We start from the raw sequence: 25,205 nt of genomic DNA, 5'->3' as shown, positions 1-25,205 counted from the left end.
ATCAACGAAAGTGTATGGCATAGTCTAGTGCTTACTGTCCAATTGACCACCTGTTGGTATTGATAACCACAATGGTGGTTTATAATAACACTGAATGATTCCTTTAAAAAGTCACTGCTTTATACATGTTGAAGAGTTTTCACGGCAATTATTTAATTTGATTATATGACAATTCTTTCAGGTAGGAGTTATTTTTCCTATTACACAAAGGAGGAAACTGAGATGCAGAAATTCTGCCTCACTGAATTTGTTTAGTAGTTGGCGGAACAGCCAGGCTTAAAATCAAAGTTACATCACAACCGATGCAGTTAATCTTCTATCAGAGCTCTTTTGTACTATTGTACTCACTCCTCATTGGATTTTAATCAAACCTTTGATGAAAAGTATTGCTATTAAGACTTTAATGTGTTGGAATACTCTGCTCTTTTGCATGCAGTGTCTTGAAGAATTACAGATATTTTAAGTCAATTTTATGTAAACTCCTGGAAATACCCTGGATAGCTTAAATTAATTCTTGGACATAGATTAGTACAAGAATATTTAGTTGTGTAGTCTATATTTGTGGTTGACAGTTTACATGATCTAATGTTATGAAATCTTAAAAAAAATTTTCAGGTGTCACGTTTTCTGGTTTTGTGAAGAGTTGCTATAGCGATGACCTAGATGTCTGCATTCTGCCCAATGCAGAGAACACAGGAATCATGCATCCAATAACAGCAGAGAGGACCAGGATGCTAAAGATCAAAGATAAAAACAAGTTCTACTTTCCTGCTTTACAAACCAGGTACCAGCTTTAGTATTTATAATAATCCATATTTATGAAATATTTGTCAATTCTTCAAATCCTTAAATATGTTTTAAAAAAGAAGGAAATCATCAATGGAAATAGAAATAAGTCCTTCTGGAAAGATTGATTGAATGACCCTTTGATATATGATCATTGTAGTCTCTCTCTCTAAAGAGGCAGAGGTCAGTTCTCTCTGAATCTGGGCTCAGCCACATGACTTTCTCTTGGTAATAAAAGGGGTGGAAGTGATGGAGTGCAAGTTCTATTGATATTGTTTTATTGTTTTGTCTTTATTAGAGATACTTTTTTGGGATGTTTTCAATCACTGGAAAAAAATTGACCCTAATTCTTGAATCTTCCATGGAGTGTGGTGTCACTAGTCTTCAGAAGGAAGCTTGGAAGCCCTTGTGCAGAGACCAGTGGGTAGAAGGAGACTATGTCAGCCGTCAGGAATCCCTGAACTGAATGATGTGGCTTAGACAGATATTGGCGCTCAGATCAGATCATATGTCTAAAAACTACTCTAGTTCAAGAACTAGAGTTTTATTCAAAGATCTGAAAACTATATAGAGAATTTTTTTTTTTTTGCCATAAAAAGGAATGGGAAAGTCAGGAGCAAGGATAATCAGTTACGTTTTCTTTCCCATTGAGAAAACTCCTTTACTTGGAAAAAAAGAATCAAGAAAAATCACCCTAATTAGAAAATTTATGTGTTTGACCCAACACCAATCTCTTTTAGATGCCCATCCCTGAGCCACTTTTGGTGCCTAAACATTATTAGGTATGCAATTTGTGTTATTTGGTCATTTTTCCTCTACTGTTTGATTTTCCTTATGTTCACGTCTTACCTACGGGATGAAATAGTTGTGAAGTTAAACGAAATTAGTATCTGATTCTTTGTACTATTAATACCTGACATGTGGTTGGAATGCAATAAATATTTGATGTTATTACTAATGGTACCTAAAAGTATTACACTGGGGGAAATCAAATAAATTCTCTATAATTCAATGTAATAATTGCCTATAACTTGTTTATATACCCCGCCTGACTCAAATTCTGAAAGTCTAGGAACCGTGTCTATGTTTATCACTGTTGTATTTCCCAACCTGTAAGGAGTAGGTTTTCAATAGATCTTTGTTGAATGAGAATATCTATTTTTACCTTGTTTGTATATAGGACAAATATAATTGATATTTATGATGATAATCTTAAAGTACTTCAAGGCCTCAAAATTCCATAAAGAAATGATTACATTATGTTCAATAGATATTAGAGTTAGGAGCATTTTATTGTATCTTCCTTCTTAGAAAATGAGCAATCTAAGTAAAGATTATATATCCAGATATCCAGAATATTTAGTTAATAAGAATGTCTTCCTTCTTGACCATATAACTGGGAAATAACATTTTCTGTAAAGTTTTATTTCATGTTCATATAACACATTATTAATAATTAAATCCTGTTGAATTTATTTTTTGTAAGGTCAGCACTACCAACAGCATATGTTTTCTTTTTGCTGCTTATCACAAAATGAGAGAGGTACTTCCTATCTATCTTCACAGGAAAGATTTAGGAATACTGGTCTGCCCTGAATCAGACTGTGAAAGTCCAAGAAAATATCTCTTTAAGGATCTGGATGGGAGAGCCCTGGCTCTACCTCCACCAGTTTCTGTATTTCCCAAAATCGAGGCCGAGTGGACTGGATCCTTCTTCAACACAGGTTGGTTATATCTGAACGCGATGCCTGCAGTAGAGAGGGCGTGTGTGTGAAGGAGCTGGTTTGCTTGTGTTGTCTAGTGGGAACAAAATATCCTGGAGAGGAACTGAGTTATAGAGTTGGAGCCTGTGCTAACATGCTGCTCAACTCGCCTGTATCAAGGAACGTTGAGTGATTAAGAGATGGCACGACATCACTGTTGTGCCTTCCATGAGACTGCCTGTGTCAAAGGTATGGATTCCCAACACCCAGCTCTGTGCGCAGGTGAGAAGGACAGTCCCGTCACTAGTCGTCACCTGGGCCTGAAGCAGCTCTCTTAGTGCTCGGCATTTCACAATGTCTGGCATGGAACTAGCTCCTCTGGCCTCTGAGTCTACCTTTCTCTTCCTTCAGGACTTAAAGGCTCTCACTCTAGAGATGAAGGTAGAGTAGATGGCATGCAGTTTGCCTTCCTTTTCTCCATCTTCTAATTGTCTCTGGGGGGTTGTGATCAAAATTTCTTCTTCCACTCCTGTGCTCTGTAATGTATTTTTCACGCAATAGCCGGAGTGATCTTTTCAACTTTCCAATGGCTTTCCAACCCCCTCAGAATGAAATCCAAACTACAAGCCTTATAGTGTCTGGTTCCTGTCTACCTCTCTCACTCTGTCTTCTGTGACATTCTTTTTACTTACTCATCATGGTCTTATTTTTCCATTAACATGATAAGCTTATCTCTACCTCAGGGCCTTTGCATTGGCTATTTCCTCTGCCTGAAATATCCTGTTTTCACTTCTTTTCAGAGCTGGCTTCTTCTGTCCAAATAATAACTTTTCAAAAAAGCCGTCCCTTACCACCCTATCTAAAATAATTATTCCTCCATTATTCTCTAGCCTTGCTATGCCTGCTTTACTTTTTGTCAGAATTCCATTACTTGGAATTCTATTATAAATGTACTTGTTTACTTGTTAATTTATTATCTGCCCTTTTAGAAAATGCAAACTTGATGAGGGCAAGAATTTTGTCCTGTTCATTGCTGTATAGTTGAGGGATGCTCAACAAATATCAGTTGATGTTCTGATCAAGTGAATGAATTATTGATAGCCAAAGAGAGTATGAATGGCGTTTGCCCCAAACCATTTGAGAACACGCAGAAGAAATTGAGGCCTTCAGGTCATTGGTTTAAGGATTTATCTATGATATGGAATCCCGGACCCAAGATGTTTCTAGGTATCTTTTTATTTGTTTCCACCTTTCTTCCATTTGAACTATTGCTACTTTATAGCACTTGGCATTTAGAGGAGTTTCTACATAAGTCTTTTAATTATCATACAATTTCATGCTTCAACACTTTTTCGTATTTCTCTTAAATTTTTTCATAGGTTGAAGGCTTATCTTTGCAATAGAGCGACAAGCTGTGGGGACTACAGCTTATTTTACAGTTTTAAAAAGTCAGTGCTGAGTACATGGAACATACTGAGTAAATATTCATTTTGATATGTTGGTTATATCTGTTGATTATAATGAGCAAATATATTTTTGCACAGACGAATGAAATTCAGGGAAGTGTATATATTGAGAAAATATGTGCAGAATAGTAAAAGGAAAAAAAATGATAGGCAGCTACTGTCCCATTTACCACTAGATCTACTCCAATAGCTTTCTGTAGTAAGAATGGTTTTTAAGGAACAGTAAGAATTCTGTTTTAAGAATCACCCCCACTGTTACAGGTGTCTACGCTATCAAGAAAACATCCTCATACTTTAAAATAAGTACATGAATAATTGTGAGGCTTTTCTAAACTTGTGCTTTTTGATGAGGATCACATTTCTGTGGAATCAGTAACAAGGGATATGTGTTCCAGAGTACTGAATGAAAATTACATTTCAAAAAAGAATAAGGATTGAAGATAGTGTCTTTGTTTGGGTTGCCCCAGAAGCAGGCTCTGATACAAGGCTTAGAATCCAGGTATTTTATGTGGGGCATGAACTCAGGAAAGGAGAGAAGTGGGGAGGTAAGACAGGGAAAGGAGTGAAGCCAGTAAAGGGTATGTTATCAAACTGGTTACCACTGTGGTCAGCTGGAGTTCAGATCTGGTAGGGAACTCCAGGAGACCATGGGGACATGACGCAAAATTATCCCAGCTAAGCCATGAAAAAGCTAAGGTATTTATACTTCAGATCCCTACTCATCATTGACTGAGGGCTGCTTCTGGGTCATTCACTCTCCAGCCCTTAGGCTGTCCATGAACACAGGCCAGTTGTGCTCTTTCCTGTGGCCAGGAAAATCCTTTCTCAGAAGGGCCTCGTAGGTTTTTATAGTAGCAGTCTTTGATGTGCGAAGGTGATTGCCAAAAACGTATGGGTGTGGCATTGAAAATGTCTGTTACAAACAGGAGCTCTAAAATGTCCATCAAATACTCCATGTGTGAATCATAGTGTTCTTTTGATGAACTCTTAGGTGGTTGCCACATGGTGTAAATATGCTGTGTAGGCACAAACATGTTCTTGCTGCTGGTTGTAATGCTTTATGTTTTATTTTTCACCACTCTCTGTCTTGGTTGTGAAATGTGATTCAATGGTCAAACTCCAGCAGGTATTATAATATTATATACCATGTACCATCACTGTGTGGACAAGCATGAGCGTGTATGTGAGTGGCTGAATGTATATAGGAAGGTGAATATGACTGACTGCCTTAAACTCCTGATGTTTTAAAGCTTTATAACATTTTAAATGAGATTGGTGCCAACTTCAAGGATTCCCCCAGTAGAATCTGCTGTTTACTGCACTAAAAATACAATCTTTGTCCTTTTGCAGTGGAGGAGACAACATATAGTAAATGGTGCCTTCTGGGTGTAACAGGATTGTACTTATTTCCTTTGACTTCCAAAATATGAATAGATCCCTCCTTCCCTATTCCAAGTCTCTCTTATTTTTTAAAGCATTTTCTTCTATATTATTTGCCAATTCCTGTCCACAATCTTGTGGATGAGAAAAGCACAAATTTAATCTTAAGAGAATTAATGTCTATTTTGTATTTTCTCTCTTTGAGACGAGAATCTATGATCTTTTGTAAAACAGAGAGGGCAGTGCAGCAAAGATGGAAATGGAGACACTGGAACCAACTCTCATATGTATTCCAAATGGCATTGAGTTTGACACACCCTTAGGTTCTTTCTCTATTTTATTAACAGTTTGGAGTCCATTACCTATGAGGTTTATTTTTAATTTGAAAAATACAATTTTTGTTTGCACGTATAAGTTCACATGTGAAATTACCCACTCAGACAGATATCCATAGGTCCAGGCAAAAATTATCCATGTGGAGCAGCTGTGAGGAATACTGTACCAGTGGGTTTTGCTACCTGTATAAGGCAGGGTGCGTAGCCAGGGGAAAAGTGAGCTGTTAATTTTGTTTTGTACTTATCTTTAAGTTTGCATTTGCAGCCAACTTTGAAACATGCATGGCAATAGAATGCAAGGCAGCTAATCCGAGCAGGAGATCCTCTAAGAACCATTTGCGTTTTTTTCTGGAAAGGATTTCTTTTGATTATGGAGGTATCTGATAATCCAAAAATCCAAAATCATTTAGAATAACAAGTCTTCAAATTAATATCACATTTAGAGGGGACTAGATAGATACTCAAGCTTTCCACTCAGGCTTCTTACTCATTTCCTGTCTGTCTCAGACTACAAATGGATGGCTAACCTCTAGACCAGTTCATACATGTGGAGTACTGACTGGTGTTGTTGGGAGAGGACTGAAAGGAATCAGAGCTTTAGTTTCAATAACATTTTGCAATTTCTCAGCCATGATGAAGAAAGTAGAAGGGAGGTAAAATGGAAGCCAGCATTCCTTGAGCACTGTTTGCATGCTAAGTGCTGAAGTTGGCATCTTCATTCATTCAGCAAATGCATTTTGGCCACTTGCTGTCTACCCGTGCCTTTTGAAGGATGGGGACTATAGTTGTGAACAAGACAACATTCCTGTTTTCATCAAATTTATATTCCAGTGGAGGTATACATTCAGATATATATACACATATATGTGCATATGAGCACATATATATCTTGCTCTTTCCTGTGGCCAGGAAAAACCTTTCTCAGAAGGGTTGTATATATGTGTATATATATAAACGATATGTATATATGTATATAAATGAATAAATAAAAATATGTCACTAGTGATGAGAGCTATGAAGACAAAAGAGAGTTTTGGGCTAGAGAGGTAGTTTGAGGGGTATGTGTGTGCGGGGGGGTTTGTGTGTGTGTATGTAAAGAAGTTGTTATTTGAAATAGAGTTACCTTTCCAATGAGACCTGAGCAAGGAGTCACTGCTCTGAGCAGAGGGAGGAGCCTTCCAGGGAGAGGGACCAGCCAGAGCAGTCTCTGAGACAAGAACGGCCTCAACGTGTCTCAGGAATGGGTGGAAAGGAGACCAGTGCAACTGGTATGTAGTTGATGAGAGGCGAGTAGTTGGAGGCAGCCAGGAGCCAGCTCCTTTATAGGCCAGAGTAATTTAATAAGATGGTGTGGGAGGGTTTTAAGAAAGGTGGTGATAGGATTTTATTCACTCCCTGGAAAGATCACACAAGCTGCTGTGGAGCGTATGGAACATGGATGGGAGCAAGACTGGGAGCAGGCATTGCACTTAGGAAGCTGAAGACAGTAGGCTATAGAGATGCGCTACTCCCTGAATGCTCTGCTGACCTGATATGGCCCAGGAACTCTTGCACCAGTCTACAATGAGATAATGACAGAAATTTATCATTTAGAAACATAGCAGTTTGACAAAGTAATTTTATATCTGTTGAATCTAATAAATAAAACTTGGGGCTTTTATCATATATGTGTAATTTATCTGATAATTTATATTGTGTTTTTACAAGAATTGGTCCTCAGCAGACTGGAAATTTTGAAACAAACAAAACAAAACAGAAACCTTTGTTCTCCTGCCAAATTTCTTCAGTTTAGTAGGTAAATTTGATGTGCATAGAACAGTGGCTCCCAAAGCTGGCTTATCACTGGAATCATCTAGAACATTAAACATTCACTTGCATGTTGGGGGGATTTTGAGTCAATAGATGCGTGTGAGGCCCAGGCCTTTGTGTTTAAAAGCACACACCTGTGCACACGTGCACACACACACACACACACAAAACCTCCTTAAGTGATTCTGCTCTGCTAAGGTTTGAGAATCACTACTATTGACTTATATGCTCCCTTTGAACTCAATACACAGGATGTTAAGACAACAATTAATATTTTTAATTTGAAAAGTGGGCAGTTTCAATTTATCTTGAAAAATCAAGAATTAGCTCTCTGTGCCAAATACCAACAGACATAAACATTCTTGCTTATATACACACTGGATATATTCTGAAAAGGAAAAGAACATCAACTAAAAAGATACATGAGTATTTACATTCTAAATTAAGTCTTTGAATAATAAGAATACATTAAACCTTTTTAAATATAGATTACTTTTCTTAGTACTGAAGTGAGATGAATGACCTCAAAATGTCTCTTTCATAATACATCACTGGATAAAAATGGGTTCAATGATAAGTTTATTTTTTAAATTCTACATTGACTCGTATTAAAAACCTAAACTCGTGATAAGCTTTTCCCACACTTGCCTTGACATCATTTCCAGCAAAGGGCTGTGGTCTGAGCAGGACTTCTGACCAAATCCACCTTCAGGGTGGGTGCGAGTTTCCCATTCTTTACCATGAAAGGGTGAGAAACATTTTTCAAATTGTGTTACTTCTTGGACGCTTCTTGAGAAAGAAAGTTATAAACCGTTGTGGAGACCTTAACAGTGACTGGCCTCAAATCAAAAATAAAAGATTAGGTTGATAAAAAAGCAAATAAAGCTGGCATTTGACTGTCAGCCATGGAGTGATGAAGTGATCTCTAACTGAATAATGGGAATGCTGTAGTAATGTGGAGACGGGGCTCAGCTGCCTAACAGACAAAGAGGGGCTAGCATTTTCTCAACACTTTGCTGCTAAATCTTGAAATGTGTCTTTTCTTTAAGCTTTCTAGGCTTCTCTTTCTTCCCATTTGTCCTGGGAATGACAGCAAGATGGTATTATAAAATGGGAGAAGGGAGAGGGAGGGAGAAAATGAGAGGAGAGAATGGAGAGAGGAAACGGTTGTTAGAAAATTTGTCTGCCAGTATCTCTGCTGGCAGAGGTCTTTTTCTTCTAGCTAGAGGGGGAAATACCATTCTCTTTTCCCAAGCAATTATAGGCCCCAAAGATTGAAACTTGGTATATAGCTCTTTAATCTCAGCAGATATTTATGGTTAAACATTAGACTTTTAGGATTCCAGATGTCAGGGTATTAAAATATAAAGGCACAGTGGAGTCTCAGAAAATATTAGACTCTTTGGGCTATGTGGCTGCAGGGATTTCTATCCCAAGCAGAGGAGGATAAAGCTTCCAGTGATACTGTGTAAGAGCTGGAGAGCACCTTTCCCTCACCTTTTCTCTCCCTCCCCCGTGACTGGCCCTGTCTCCACACAGTGAATGGCATAACAGTATTTGATTGCATTTTGAAATAGTCCATACTGTGAATTGGAATGATTTTCATGTGTGATTCATACAGGATGATGTGAAAAGGCATATGATCCAGTGGAGCAATTTCCTTTTTCTTTCTTCAATCTAGATATTTTATTCCAGTGATTGTCTTGTTCCTCAAATCTTCCATTAACATCTAATACTTGTTGAGTATCTGCCATGTTTCTGACTCTGTGCTAAGACCTTCAGATGAATTATCTCATTTAATGCCATCAACAGGATCTCCCCTATGAGATAAATATTCTTATTCCTCCATCTTATAGATGTGGAAACTGATATAGAGACATTAGGTAACTTGCCCAAGTCACACAACTAATTAATAGAAGATTCAGGACTGAACCTATGTTTTTAACACCCTGCTATACTGTACTGGGAATGCTCCTTCTAAGTTTTCTTCCTTCTTTCTCTATATTCTCCGATGTTAGCTGTCTTAGATCTATCAGATTTTCTCACACACAAAGCTCTGTCTACACAGAACAAAGCGAACTGAGACTGTGCAATTATTCCAGCAATTATCCACTCCAACTAGCAATAATAATAGTTACCATTTATCTAACATATTCCATGTGCCAGGCATTATGCTAAGTGGTTTATAGAAATTCCCATTTATCCTTTCAACAACCTTAACATGTAGGGATTGTTATCCACTTTCAGCATTTGAAGAAATAGGAGTTTAGAGAAGTTAACTAATTTTTCATGGTCCCACAACTAGAATGTGCAGAACCAAGATTTAAATCTATATTTGTCTGACTCCAAAGTTTGGGTTCGTAACCACTTCTAGATAATTATCATCATGTGGTCTGAATAATCTGGTGGGGTGCTGTACAGAGATATAATTACACAATAATTCACATATTTCCACTTCACATGGTAGCAAATAGATCTTGAAAAATAAGTGTCAATTACTGTAACATTTTTAAAAGGCAATGTAATAACAACCACAAAAAACTTCACTTAAGTTCCTCTTCTTCATATATATATTATATATAATATATTATATATGTAGCCATTTTCCGTGTACAAACTAAATAGACTCTGTCACATCCAAGAAAAGCATTTTACCAGTGTTAATTACTGGAGGCTATGTGATGACAATAGAGTAGTATGGAGTAGAAACTTTGGTCATGAGATCAAAAATTTATTATGGTAATTTTTCTGTAGCTTCCCCTTTTCCCTCAATGCGTTGGTTTTTTTTTTTTCCAACTTAGATAAATGTTTATGGAGTGCCCAGTGAGAGCAAAGCACTATGTACTCTTGGGGTCTCCTAGAAGGCACATCAAGTTAGATAAGGCACCATTCCTGCCCTCATGCATGGGGCAGGAGGTCTGGGCTATGAGATGGAGAAAAGTAGTTGGTATAAAATTGGCACAAAGTACACTGGAGAGATCACGTATAGTTGGGGATACAGACAAAGGTTCTAGGAAGGACACGGAATTTGCCATGAGCCTAGGCCATTGGATAAAGCTTTAAAGGGCATATATGAAAGAGGCAAGTAAAAGAGTTGTGATTAGAAGTAGCAGACACAGGGCTGTCCTCTGTGGTGCAGGGTAGCAGCTGCCCAGTGGAATGTTCCTTGGCTTCCACATGCAGTTGGGTCTCTGCCTCTTCATGCCCTTGCTTTATCTATCACTCAATTCCATCATAACACATCTCATGCTCTACTGCCGTCACAAGCCTGCCTTCTCACCAGACTGTGAGTACCTTGAAGGCAAGCATCTTAGAAGTTTTAGTTTAATCCCTAGATCATAATATATGCTCTGTAAATGTTTGCCAAATGGGGGAATAAATGAATAAAGGGGTGAATAAATGAGTGAACAAGTCAAGAATTCAAATTTAGTTTGCCAGTCAACTGTTCCACAAAGTAAATTTTATGGATATGCTTAATTTATAATTTGTTTTAGCATTTTCAAAGAATGTTCCCCACTCACTAATCTCTGGAGATTGTGGAAAATGTGGTCCACAGACAAATAAATTTTGAAAACTTTGACTATTTTCATTTTGGAGAGTCATCATGGGCATTAAAAAATTAAAATTTCCGATAAGTTCTGCAATTAAATTAAAAAATGCTGTTTAAATTTATGTTATCCAGTATTTCTCCAACTTTTTAACTAGAGAATACTTGTTCATATTGCACATTAGTGTCCCTTGGAATGAGTGTACTTCAGAATGCATTATTGGAAATGTTGCCTCATATTAATCCATTAGTTTGCAGGCATACATGCCAGTTGGAAAGAAAGAAAATTACAGCATCTTCAATTTGGATGGGTCCTGGAAGGTCAATATATTCCACTTCCCATTCATTGCATAGATGACCTCTACCTTTAACTTTCCCAGGAAGTGGTAGTGTACTCCTTTACAAGACTGCCTAATACATTTTGAATAATTTTGATTGTTAGAATCTTCTTTCTATGATTTCTACCCAGTGACCTAGTTTGCCTTCTGGTGTGACAGAGTATAAGTCTAATTCTTTCCATATTACAGCCTTTTACATATTCAAAGACAGTCAAATAGTGATCTTATAATAACCCAACATGCCTCTTTCAAGCATAGAAATTCTAAATTCCTTCTGTTAGTCAATATGTAACAGATTGTTTTTTAGATCTTCACTTTCTAGACTGGCTTTATTTTTTTAGCACTCACTTCATATTTATTGAGTCTTTAAAAAAATTAGATTGTGGTATACAACACATAGCATAAAATTTATCATCTTAACCATTTTTAAGCGTACAGTTCAGTAGTGATAAGCATATTCACGTTGCTGTGCAACAGATCTCCAGAAGTTTGTCATCTTGCAAAACTGAAGCTCTACACCCATTAAACAACTCTTCTTCCCTCCCTTCCCCCAGCCTCTGGCAACCACCATTTTACTTTCTGTTTCTATGAATTTGACTACTTTAGATACCTCATATAAGTAGAATCGTACAGTATTTGTCTTTTTGTGACTGGCTTATTTCACTTAATATAGTGTCCTCACGATTCTTCCATGTTGTAGCATGTGTCAGGATTTTCTTCCTTTTCAAAGCTGAGTAATATTTCATTGTATATAAATATACCACATTTTCTTTATCCATCCATTGATGAACATTGCGGTTGTTTCTACGTCTTGGCTATTGAGAATAATACTGCAAAGAATATGGGCGTGCAAATGTCTCTTCAAAATCCTGCTTTCAGTTCTTTTGGATATATACCCAGAAACAAGATTGCTGGATCATATGATAGTTCTATTTTTAAGTTTTTGAGGAAACTCCATATGTTTTCCATAGCAGCTGCACTATTTTCTTGACAACAGTGCTCAAGGGTTCCAATTTCTCCACATCCTCACCAACACTTGTTATTGTCTGCTTTGGGTTTTTTTCTTTTTTTTTTTTTTAATGGTAGCTATCCTGATGTGTGTGAGGTGATATCTCCTTGTGGTTTCGATTTGCATTTCTCTAATGATTAGCGATGTTGAGCATCTTTTCATATGTCTGTTGGCCATGTGTATATTATCTTTGGAGAAATGTCTATTCAAGTCCTTTGCCTATTTTTTAATCAAATTATTTGTTTTTCTGCTGTTGTTGTTGAGCTGTAGGAGTTCTTGATATATTCTGGATATTAATCCTTTATCGGATATATGATTTACAAATATTTTCTCCCATTCCATAGGTTGCTTTTTCGCCCTGTTGCTTGTGTCCTTTGGTGCACAAAAGTATCATTTTTTTTTTTTAAAAAGGAAGCTACATAGTCCCCACAATCATCATTCTTTGTGGCAGCCACATCATCCTTCCACCCGGTAAATGGTAGCATCATAATTTACTTAACCATTCCTCTATTATGGAACATTATTTCCTATTCTTGAGAATGCCGTAAAAATAGTTTTGCACATATAGGTTTTTCCTCTTCTTAGTGATTATTTCCTTAGAATTTATGTTGCCAGAAGTAAAATTACTGGATCCATTGATATAAACATTTTTATAATTCTTGATACTTGTTGATACATTTCTTTGTTTTTTAATTGAAGTATAGTTGACATACATACGTTGGATTATTTTTGACATTCTTTAATTTGTCAATGATTTTTCCAAAATGTGGAAACCAGAACATTACCTATCCAGAACAGGATTGTCCAATAGAAATAATAATGCAAGTCACAAGTATAATGTAAATTTTCTAGTGGACAGGTTAAAAAAGTTAAAAGAAACAGATGAAATTAAATTTAATAGTGTATTTTATTTAATCCAATATATTCAAAATATTATCAAGATTAATCAATATAAAATTATTGAGATATTTTGCATTTTTTTATGCTATGTCTGAAATTTTGTTTGTATTTTACAGTTACAGGATATCTCAATTCAGAAACTACATTTTCATCAGAAATATTTGATTTGTACTTAGATTTCATAAACTTTACAATTGAAAAGGTAGATTCGTCTATACAAATTGTTTCCAATATACCGAAACATTTTCCAATAACTAATCTGTTTTTCTCTTTAAATTATAATAAATTAAAATTATATACAATTTAAAATTTAGTTCCTCAGTTGCACTCGTCATATTCCAAGGGCTAAATAGCTACATGTAGCTATGGTTACCGTATGGATATCTTTCTCCCCTTGTTCTGGAGGAACAAATATTACGGAGAAATGATTTTTTTAACCTATGTGCTAGACTCTATTCATCTTTGTTAAATTCCATTTTTATAAGTCATTTGTATAGGTTATCAGATGCGTCTTGGGTTTCTAGGATTAGAAACTAACCCCAGAATTAGAAACCATTCTAGGGGCCACCTAATTTGTTCTGGGCATATAACTCAGTCGGTAAAAGAAAGAAGCTTGCCTAGCTCTGCATTATCTGCCATTCGGAGGAGCTACTGTTTAAATACCCAGCCCTCCAAGCAAAGCATCAAGGGTTTCTGAGACCAGGAATTTTACTACTCAAGGTAATGACTTTTCATTGAGAAGTCTATTCACATTTCTACGCTTTGTTGCATGAGAAACAGTGATATCAATGTTCCATGAGAGGGGCTATTTTTGAATACCTGTAACTAGATGATGACTTGACTTTTTGCCATGATAATATGCCGGCTCTCTCCTTTCTCCTTCTTTTTTGCATTTTCTTTTCTTTTCTTTCTTTCTTTCTTTCTCCAGCTCCCTACCCCCTGGATTGTTTCCAGGACTTCATTGAATAGTAAACTGTGTTCCTATTCTTTAATTTTTGATAAAGGAGGAATCCTGCACTGCTGCTTTCATTCTTTTGGTACAATAGTATTTAAAGATTTAGAAGGTAGAAGCTCAAACTTTAGCTTATTTGATGCCTAAAGGCAGATAGATGTTTGTCTATTTGTCTGATTATTTTATGTTGTTTGTATATGTGTGCGTGTGTGTGTATTTCAACGGAAGGAAATACCAATAAATAGTATATCCTATCAATAAATAAAACACTTGTGCCTTACCAATGGGTACCAAACAAGTTCATGATTCAGACTTTTTCATTTCAATATTATGGAGCTGAAAGATTCTTTGATCTAGTTTTCAGTTTTTTCTCCATATATTTTGCACACTCACTAGATGTGAAAAACTAATACTATTTTGTGACAGTTTGAATGTAATCATTAAAAATATCCTAGAAATAGGTATATGGATGGAACAAAAATTTTTAAAGGTCAGAAATAGATCCAAAGGCATTTGAGTATTTAGTTTATAACAAAGATGACATTTAAATCATGGGAAAATAGGGGGCCGGCCCTGTGGCTTGGTGGTTAAGTGTGTGCGCTGCAATGCTGGTGGCCCGGGTTCGGATCCCGGGTGCGCATCGAGGCACCACTTCTCCGTCCATCCTGAGGCCGAGTCCCACATACAGCAACTAGAAGGATGTGCAGCTATGACATACAACTATCTACTGGGGCTTTGGGGGAAAAAAATAAAATAAAGAAAATCTTTAAATCATGGGAAAATAGGAATTATTCAATTAATGATGTTGAGGCATTTGACTAATCACTTAGGGAAAAAAATTTAGGAGTTCATATATTTTTCTTTATAAAAGTAAATTCTATATGGATTAAAGATGAAAAAAATGAATTTATAGAATTACCAGAAAATATTTCTGAGGTTATATATACTCTTAGAGTTATGGAGATCTTTCTGAGCATGAATAAAAATCTAGGACACATATGTAAATATTTGATAAATTTGATTGTATAAGAATTAAAAAGTTCTGCAGAGATTATTAAAAACTAAACTGAAAAACTAGGAAAAAATTTACAACTCACAAAGAAAAGGGCTAATTGCCTTAATATACAAAAAAAATCTTACTAATATTTAAGAACAAGAAGGAGCAAACCAACTCAAAAAATATTCAAAGGATTCCAAAATGGCTTTTACAGAGAAATAAATACAAATGCCAATAAACATACAAAAAGCTCAATTTCTCTCATAATCAAAGCACAGGTTAAGAGCTTTTACACTGAGTCAAGCTACCTGGATTGTGTCCACTTACTAGATGTGCACCTCTAAGTGCATTTCTTATCCTCTCAGCCTCGGTTTCTTCCTTTAGGAAGTGGAAACGTTAATGTTGTATACTCAGATGATTACTGTAAGGATTAAATCCCTTACATAAGCTCAACAAAAGTGTCCATCACTACTACTAAAAGAGTGATGACCACTGCCGCTATAATTACTATTCATACTATTATTTTAGCAATTATATTGCAAATTATAATGAAGTGTGATGATAAAAAATGATAAAAGTATGATAATCTCAGTGTTCGCAGTGTAGGAAAACAGTTCTCCAACCTTGTTCTCGAACGTCACTTGATGTAGCCTTGTGGCATCTGGCAACCATCTAAAGACCTATACCTGTGACTCAGCATCTCCACTTTTAAGAAATTATCCTAAAACTTTTTGTTGAATGAATAAACACAACAGTAAAACATATATAGTGAAAAGGAGAAGACTCCTTGCCTGTTACGCTCTGCTATCCTGATCTTCAGTACTGCTGCTCAGAGGGAACAACGGTGAAGTTGCCATTTTTTTAAATCATGTATATGTATTACTTATTTTAATAAGAATAATGATAGTAAAACTCATTTATATAACAAATGGGAATCCTGTAAAATGAGTTGGTTATTATGTAAAGCATGTCAAGAAAAGAGACACAGAAGAAAAGAAATTTTCCTAGACCTGGAAGCCAATCTTTCTACTATGGAATTAGGGACTCCCTGTAGGACCCAATTCCAATTTGCTTAACTCCCTCACAGGAGAAATATTAATAAAAATTGAATATAAGTGTCTGAAAGTAATTGCCATGGAGAAAGGGAGTTGAAGCTGATTTTTCTGTGTGGCTGTGGATAATAATCTCTTCCCTTTTGGGTGATGTTGGTAGGATGCAACTTTCCTTGAGCAGTGCCCATGTGGAAACCAGCCAATCTCCACATCTAGGCCATAATTCTCTTTCTGCTTGAACACTTTAGAGGCAAAGGAGCAGATCCTAGAGTTACAAAAGACACAATGCATATAAAATACTTAGCCCCATGCCTGGCTCAGGATAAGCACTAAGTAAATACTAGTGACCACTATTTCATTGCCAACACTGCCATCATTTATCATGGCTCTGGCTGGGGTGATGGCTTGAACATTTGACCATCATATCTTAACTGGTTCTTGTACTAGTTTTCTATTGTTGCTCTAACAAATTATTACAAATTTAGTGGCTTAAAATAGCACTTGTGTATTATCTCACAGTTCTGCAGGTCAGAAGTCTGGTAGAGTTGGCTGGTTTCTCTGCTTCGAGTCTTCCAAGGCCAAAATTAAGATGTTGGCAGGACTGCATTCCTTTCTGGAGTCTGTAGGAACGAATCCACTCCTAATCTCATGCAGGTTCTTGGCCGAATTAGGTTCCACGTGATTGTAGGACTGAGGTCTCCCCATTTTCTTGCTTGTTGTAGGCTGGAGACATTGCCTGACTTGTGGTTCCCTTCACCTTCAAAGCCAGTGGTGATGGATTGTGTCTCTCTCTCGTGCTTTGAATCTCTCCTGCTTCTCTTTGGCTGCGTCTCTCTGATTCCAGCCAGAGAAAGTTCCTTGCTTTTAAGGGTTTGTAGGGTTAGATTGGGCCTACTCAGATAATTTCCCCACTTTGAGATCCATAACCTTAATCACATTGGCAAAGTCCTTTTGCCTTATTCACATGTTCAGGATTAGGGCATAAACATCTTTGGGAGGTTATTATTTAGCCTACCATAGTTCTTTGTAAGGCTTTAGTTTTAGTCGTGGAAGGTCAAAGAAGAAGAAATAGGAACTATTAAGTTGGAATACTGATGCTGTCACTGAAAGATTTCCTCTCTCTCAGGAAAGAAGTAAGACTTAGTTTATCTTGTTTCAGAGCTATCGTAGAAATGTGGAGGATTTCACATCAGCTCTGCAGGATGAACGTCAGGTTTCGATGGAAAACTTATCGGTATAACCTGGTTTAGTTGATGTGATTATGTAACATTATGATTCTTAACCTGATTTTTGTCTCATTTTTGTTATAAATTGAAGCAATAAAATATTTTATTTTGATATGCATTGAAATATGTATTTTATTACATGTATTTTAAATATGACCATTTAAGATAAACTATTTTTGCTATATTTGTTTGCTATGCTATCACTTCTAAATACAGCCAGCATTTGCTTCATCCACCAATTGCCCCTAAGTTAAGGGAACCAGAGTTTAGGCATTAGAAACTCCTGAATGTCCAGTGCCTGATGATGCTTGGTGACACAAATGTGAACTTCTGTAATAAAGGAAAGCAGCTCATTTTCCCTGGCTCTCTCAGATACATCTATGGCCCACCCAAATAGCTGAGTAGGAGCTTGCAAAAGCTTAGATGAGGGAGCACTGCATTTTGCAGCAATTAATTCTGCAGAGGAAGCAGTATGTTTAAAGATGCCTCCAGCACTCACTAAAATGGGGGTTGTTTTTCAAGGCCACCAGAGCTGCAGTGGGCTCAGGCTGGCTCATCAACAAAACAACAATGCTAAAATATGGTCTCCTGGGGTTTGCAAAAGAAGGGACTAGAGAGGCAATGAATTATGCTCACCTGCTAGAGTTGGGTGAAGACTATAATTGTTTAGCCCCCTAGCACTACCCTGCAAGGGTTAAAATGACAGAGATATTAGTTGGCGATGGCTAAAATTGTTGGTTTGAAGCTCTCGGCGATACACAGACTGTTATTTACCGGACTTGGTCGATTTACTTCTTAATGCAATAATGACCTGTGAAATGAAACGTGAGCTAGACAATTGTTCCTCATTGTTTCCAGTAAAACATCCTTTCATACCCCATTAAACCACCATTAATTCCATATGAAAGAGAGTCACGCACAAGCACCCGATGGTCTTTCTCGGACTTTCTTGTCCCCATGCTCCTGTTTTATTTTTTGTCTTTTTCTTTGTATTTCTCCTTTTCTTCCTCTTTCCCTCCCTTTCTTCAAATGGAATATGGACATAATGGAGTATCTGATAGGAAATTCCTTTGAAGGACACGTTGAGTTACATTTCTTCCAAAACAGAGGCAAGGTTTCAATTGCTGAGCCTCCACATGGCTCTTCATTTGCCTTGGACATGAAAATAGCTACAGAAACAGAAAAGTTTTTAAAAACAAGGAGCGATTGTTTAGTCTTGTTTAAAAAAGATCCAGATGCCTATTCCAGATGGGTAGGCACGCATCCTGCCACAATGGTTGCTGAGTAACCACTGCGGGGAAGCCAACCATGTGAACGGGTGAAGCACGTTCACCAGCCTGGGGAAGGGTCCTTCCCACAGCAGGAACACACACCAATCACACAAAGCCCCTCTGTTTTCCAGAAGTCTGACTAGTTGTGAACCACTTCCCCTTCTCCTTGGACCTACTCTAACTTCTTCATAGCTAAACACCCCAACCAAGAAACGCTGAGCCACATGACATGGAAGGTGCTTCTATAGCATTTCTTCTCTCTGACCCTTTTCTCCCTACAACCTCATAGCTGGGGCTTGACTTAATTTCCTTCACTGAATGACTGGAATGTTTTGCTATCCATTTTGCCTCTTGCTGTTTGCGTGGTCACTGTATCACTCTAATTTCTGCCTCCATGGTCACACTGCCTTCTCCTCTTCTGTAGCCAACCCTTTCTCAGCTTCCTTCTTATGAGGACACTTGAGGTTGTATTTAGAGCCCAGATGGATAATACAGGGTACTCTCCCTATCTCAAGATCCTTAATCACATCTGCAAAGTCCCTTTTGCCATATAAGCAACATTCACAGGTCTGATGATTATGACATGGCCATCTTGGGGCCATTATTCAGAATAACATATTCAGTGATTCCAAGATTCCAAGATTGGAATCTGGAAAGTCCAGATTTGGTGACGTAGGGTATTTTCTTTTCCTTTTCTCCTCTTGAGAGGGATGAAAGAGAAAGGGGAAAGAAAATATCCTGAATCACCCAAATCACTCTTGATCCCACACACATTCACAACAGAGCCAAAATAACATCTCATCATCAATTTTTTTAAATATCCTTTTTTATTTTCATTTCCAGTTTTGGAAGTAGGTTTATCACCACCATTTGAAATTGTCAACAATTGATTTCCCACTTCTCTCCAAATTTTTCCACTTGAACCTGAATTATTCTTGAATAATCAATCGTTTTGTAGGTATAAACTCTGGCACTGGTCTCCGTTAGCACCTGGTAATTAGAAAGACTGGTAAATGCCCCGTATTCCCCTCTCCAGACAGGGCCGTGCACGATGGGAAATGGATGCTGTGGGCGGTTGTACAAGGATATTCTCTGTTCATCACAAGGAGAAAGGGCATTTAGACCTACTTTATGAACTCACTCCTGAATCTGTTGTAAAACGGGGTTCATCGCCTCACTCTTTCTGGCATTTTACTATTTGCAGCTGATATCATGGAGGGTCTAGGAGCAAAATGACTCCTTTGTAATCATACAGCCTATCAGACCAGACTCTCAGTCCCTTTTCAAGCCAGTATATTTCCCCCTGTATTAGAATGCCTTTTAATAAAGAGTTAATTAAAAAAGAAATTAGTAATTAGTGAAGTAAATAAAAGATTAATGGCTCATTTAAGACATACTTCATTTTTTTTTTTAAAGAAAAAACAATCGAGAGTAACCCTTTACTGTTCAGCATAGGCCTATTTCTGTGGCTATTCCATTTCTCAAGAGTTTACTGAGGATCTATGTGTCCGTCAAGGGGATGCCCTCTCCACTCCCGGAATGAGTGACCTCTTCCTCCTTAGACGCCCTTGGAACTTACTGATGATGTCATCATCCATGTTACATCTTGCTTAGAATGGTTGATTATGTTAGCACGTGGTGGTGACTTCTTTCCTCAATTTGATTATACCCTCCTGGACGGCGGAACAGATTTATTATGCTAGTTTTGGTTTAGTTTAACCAATATATATTGACTCTTTCTTACAAAGTAGTAATAGTTACTACTGTTACAGTAGCTTCCATTTGTGGGTGCCTCTTACGTGCCAGACATTGTTAGGTGCTTTATATATCACATCTTTACAATAACTTGGAAAATAAGCCTCATTTTCATCATTCTAAATATTATGAAACTGAGGCTTACAGAGTCTAGGGACTCTGTTTAAGATGATATGTCAAGTGGTAAATCCAGGATTTATGTCCAAGGTTGTCTGAATTCAGTGCCCATGCTTTTTTCTTAATGCCCATGACCCGCCCGTCCTGTGTATAGGCTGTCTGGGAAGTTATATATAAGTGAGATCCATCTTTGACCCTCAAAGAGATAGCAATTTAGTGTGATAATCCAAGTACCTGACTATAACATGAAGCAATATAAGATAAGCACCTACAAATACATGAATAGTACTCTGAGCGGACTGGATGGGTGGGATTTTGACAGAGGGAAGAAGGAATTTCCCATTTTGAGGCAAGAATAAAGGACAAGGTATCACAAGGTGTGGGGTATTTTCATTTGGCTGTCGTATGGGAAACACATTTAGAGGAAAGGGAGAGTAGGACAACATTTTGGGAGAGCCTTGAATGCCAGACAAAAGTACTTCTATTTACTTCAGTAGCTGTTGAGGGGACTTTGAAGATTTCAGAATAGAGGAGGGGCCTGTAGGAAGCTGTACTTTAGAAATATTACTCAGGCTGCAGGAAGCAGGGTGAAGATTGGGTTGGAGCATAGACCAAATGGAAAGACTGGTTAGGATACTCATTCAATTGTTTAGATTAAAGGAAATGCATTGAGGATCTGGAGGAGACTGATGGCAATCAGAATGGAGAGGATGATACAGATCAAAGAAAGACAAAAGAGAGGACATAGAAAGGACTTGCCTACTCCTGACTGTTGGGGACTGATGAGAGGAAATCAGCAGTGACTCTCTCGTCCATAGGCAGCATATCTGGGGGAATGGAGGTTCCAATAGCAGAGAGGACGATTGCTTGAGCTTTGCCTTTAGGGAGTTTGGGGTGCCCACTACGTGGGAGAGGAGCTATTCAGATATCCAGCTAGTGGCTGGAATCTCTGGGATTAGAGACTGGGAGATAAATTGCAGCTAGAGATAAAATCGAAAATTATCTGAAATTAGGTGGTAGGTGAAACAATAGGGCAAATAAGATTGCTAAAGAAAAGAGAAAAAAAAATAAACTGAAGCCAGAACTTGGGGAATGCATGGCATTGAGGTGGGCCTTTGTTTGAAAGTGTGCAAGCAGATAAGCAATGCCTAATATTTGTCACAGAGATGAGAGGGCACAAAGGTAGGACTACCCACCCTGGGAGCAAATGCTGTCACTGTATGCTTACTTGCTGGGTTCTGAGGTGCTTTAAGGAAAACAGTCTGTGACAAAGATGGGGTCGGGTGTCATCCAGTGAGAGGAGAAGCTGGGCCCGTCCTGTGCATCGACGGAGAAAGTAGGTACAGACAAAATGTGACTTCAGGGATTGGTTCTTGCAGGGCCTTGCTGACCCCGCAATACTTCCCCTACCCGTGCTGCCTTCTCCTTTCTAGCCTGAAATGCTACCTTTGCTGCCAGAGGTTTTCCTTCAGAAAGTCAGTGTTAAGATGTGCAGATTCGTGCATTCATTCCTCCATTTACTCAGCAGATATTTATTGCACAGCTACTGTGTGCTAGGTATTGTGATAAAAGGTGGGTATACATGACATAATTCCTGCTCCCTTGTCTTATTAGGGAAAGTAAACAATGAGAGACAAATAAATGTAAATAAATAGACAAATATATAATTATATATATGATAAATGCTATAAAGAGGAAAGTAAGAGTGCCATAAGTGCATCATGATTTAGAACAGTGGTGGTGGTGGGGTCAATGAAGGCTGCTCTTGGAAAAGATATTTAAACTGAGACCAAAATTGAGTAGGAGTTGGCCAGGTAATGTGAGCAGGGGAAAGCCTTCCAGGCAGAGAGAGCAGTTTGTGTGGAAACTTCAAGGCAGGAGGAGAGAGCGCTGGAGGAAGGAAGGGCAGAGGGACTGAATAATGGTGAGCATGCAAATAAGTAGCCTGTGATGAGGTTGGACAAGTGGACAAGAGCCAGATCCTGAGGAGCCTTGTGGGACATTTTAGGAACACGAGATTTTATTTGAGTTGCAATGGAGACTAATGTAATTTACTTTGCATTGGTAAAACTCTAGAGGAATAAATGGAGGTTTGCAAGAATAGATAAGACAGAGATGAATTAGCAGTTCTACTGCAGTGATCCAGGTGAGAAAGGACAGTGACATGGATTACTCTTGTAGCAGTGGAGATTTGCTAATTTTCTGATAACTTGGAAAATATTTAATAGAAGATACAAAAATTTGACTGATAGTAGAATTGATTAAGAATGTTCTGTTCTTTGGGTAACACCCCCACCCTTGCCCTGACTCCATGGATGTACATTTGAAAACTTTCCTAACTTTTAAAATGCCAAATACATGTAATTCATTGAGACTGACTAAAGTTAAAGAATTCTTAAAAGTATACATAGCAAGATCTCTTTTAAGATTTTCTTTTTTATTCACAAAAGATTTACGGAGATATGACATGAGTCAGGAACTGCAATAGACACTGGGGATACAAATCTGAATAAAAAATGAGCCTGCTCTGGAAGAGCTGCTAGCCCTTGCTATGTTTATGAATTTTGCCAAGAACATAACTAAGTTTTTGCTGCAAGAGAGTAATGCTATTTATTGTATAGTATAATTAGTCCAATTAAAAGATTGGAAAATTAGTTCTACTATCATATAAGGAGATATATTTGTAAAGTAATTTGTACTTTATAAGGATAGTAACAAATATTATCTCTTTTGATTCTCACAACAATCCTCCAAGCCTGTGGTTCTCAATGATGGTTAGATCTCAATGATAGCCTGTGGTCCTACAATGCACAGCACAGTCCCCCACGACAAAGAATTATTCAGCGTAAAATGTCAATAATGTTAAGGGTGAGAAACCCTGCTCTAAGTTATTTCTTTTTTTACCTGTAAAAAAATTGCCTAAAACATAATCTAACTCCTAAATGGACACGTTGTCTATTAGTCAGCATCACCCATCTCAGAAGCTTTAGTATCTGAGTGGCATTCAAGTGAAATCTGTATTCATAGATGCAGTTAAAATTGGCCATTTCTTGCATATTTCTATGAAGCAGCAACATCAATCTATTAAGAGCTGGTCACTTTAGCCAAGTAGAGTGTTCACAAGCCGGTGTAGGCTATAGATTGAATTAAATACAGCATTGAAATATCTGAACAGCTTAAGCACAAAAAAGTATAACCTCCATGCCCTATTACAAGTCCTTAGACGATAATTTTCCACAACATAAATAAGAAATAACCCCCAAACACACGAGCGTTGCATTTGAATTTCCCTTAGTCTTGACGCAGTGTGCTTACATACATCCTCTTGCTGAACTGCATTATCAACTTGAAATGCTGTTTCCATGCCTTTTTAATTGATTATATCTCCATTTATACTCTTTCTCATTTTATGTGAAAGAAGCTGGAAATATCATAAGTCACTTGCATTGAGACCATCTCTATTCATCTATAGATCAGATGGCAGATAATAGATGTTATTTAATGATTCTGACATAGCATAATCTCTCTGTGCTCAACTTCAAGTCCCGCCAGTAATACTCTTATTGCTTAAACTTCAAATAGATAATCTGAAAAGGAGTTTTTAAGATTTCTATGTATCCTTTAGAAATTTTGCCTCCTAAGCAACAGTGACTAGACCCACATTTATAGGCTGTGAACGTGAGTGACGATATTTTGTGATTCAATTGCATAAAGACAACTTTTTCCCCCATTTTCATTCTTCAAATGAAGTAAGTGTCATAGAATAAGGGTGCTAATGGTTATCGGAATGCAGGAGAATGCCCCATGTCATTGGATGAGTGCAGTGAGGCGTACACAGTGCAAGAGCACAGTTAGAGAGAGGGGGATTTGCGTGTAGGCCAAGTCAACAGTGGTCCACATGGCATGATTTGAAGGACCTTGGGAAGTGGTTCCTCTCCCTCCTACAACTTCTACTCAACCCAGCAGCCCTCAAGCCTTAAGTTCCAAGAGGAAAGATTGATCATTGAGTATAGTGAAGAATTTTTTGCCTTGAGCAGGTCACTATTAAAATGTTAATGCTTTGAGATGAAGCAGAAATTTTTCGCCAGTAGCGAGGAACTACTTAGCCAGGTTTCATTTAACCAAAGGTTTCTATACTGGAATACCTTGCTGAGGTATTTTGACCTTTGAAAATGAGATACGCATGAGGTACTTGTGGTGAGGGTCAAAGCAAATGAAAGTCTTCTTGACCTGAACTTTGCCTACAGCATTGGCTTTATTTCATAACAGACCCAGTGCCCTTGAACCTAGGCTACTTTCTTCTCTAATGCTGCCTCATGCTTTCGTGCCTGTGTCCCTTCCACCCTCTTCTCAGAATCCACTTCCCCACTCTACCTATCAGGTGATTATTTACTCAAAATATTAATCAAGGCAAGTAAGTGAATCATTGCCCTGAGAACCTTAAGCAACACATAACTATTTGGCTTATGCTTTGGGGAGGATATTGCAATCCCTAAGAGAACTGAAGAAAGAGTTAGAAGAACCTGGGCCTTGAGGACTACCAGGAATCGGGACCAAGGATT

At 37.7% G+C, this 25,205-nt stretch overlaps 1 protein-coding gene across 2 annotated transcripts in view; it reads left to right on the top strand.

Moving 5' to 3' along the window:
• PKHD1 (PKHD1 ciliary IPT domain containing fibrocystin/polyductin) overlaps window positions 1-25,205 on the top strand; it is a 431,042-nt gene that overhangs the window by 303,398 nt on the left and 102,439 nt on the right. For both annotated transcript variants that reach the window (XM_014782549.2, XM_087438704.1), the window contains 2 exons: window positions 616-784; window positions 2,353-2,510. In XM_014782549.2, coding sequence (XP_014638035.2) covers window positions 616-784; window positions 2,353-2,510 — 327 coding nt within the window. The remainder of the gene's footprint in view (window positions 1-615; window positions 785-2,352; window positions 2,511-25,205) is intronic.

The sequence above is a fragment of the Ceratotherium simum genome, chromosome 13 (genome assembly GCF_057802395.1).
Source record: "Ceratotherium simum simum isolate JZ-2026a chromosome 13, ASM5780239v1, whole genome shotgun sequence".
NCBI classification, from domain to species: domain Eukaryota; kingdom Metazoa; phylum Chordata; class Mammalia; order Perissodactyla; family Rhinocerotidae; genus Ceratotherium; species Ceratotherium simum.
The sequence above is the reverse complement of the archived record's forward strand: the minus strand, read 5'-3'. Positions and strand labels throughout refer to the sequence as shown.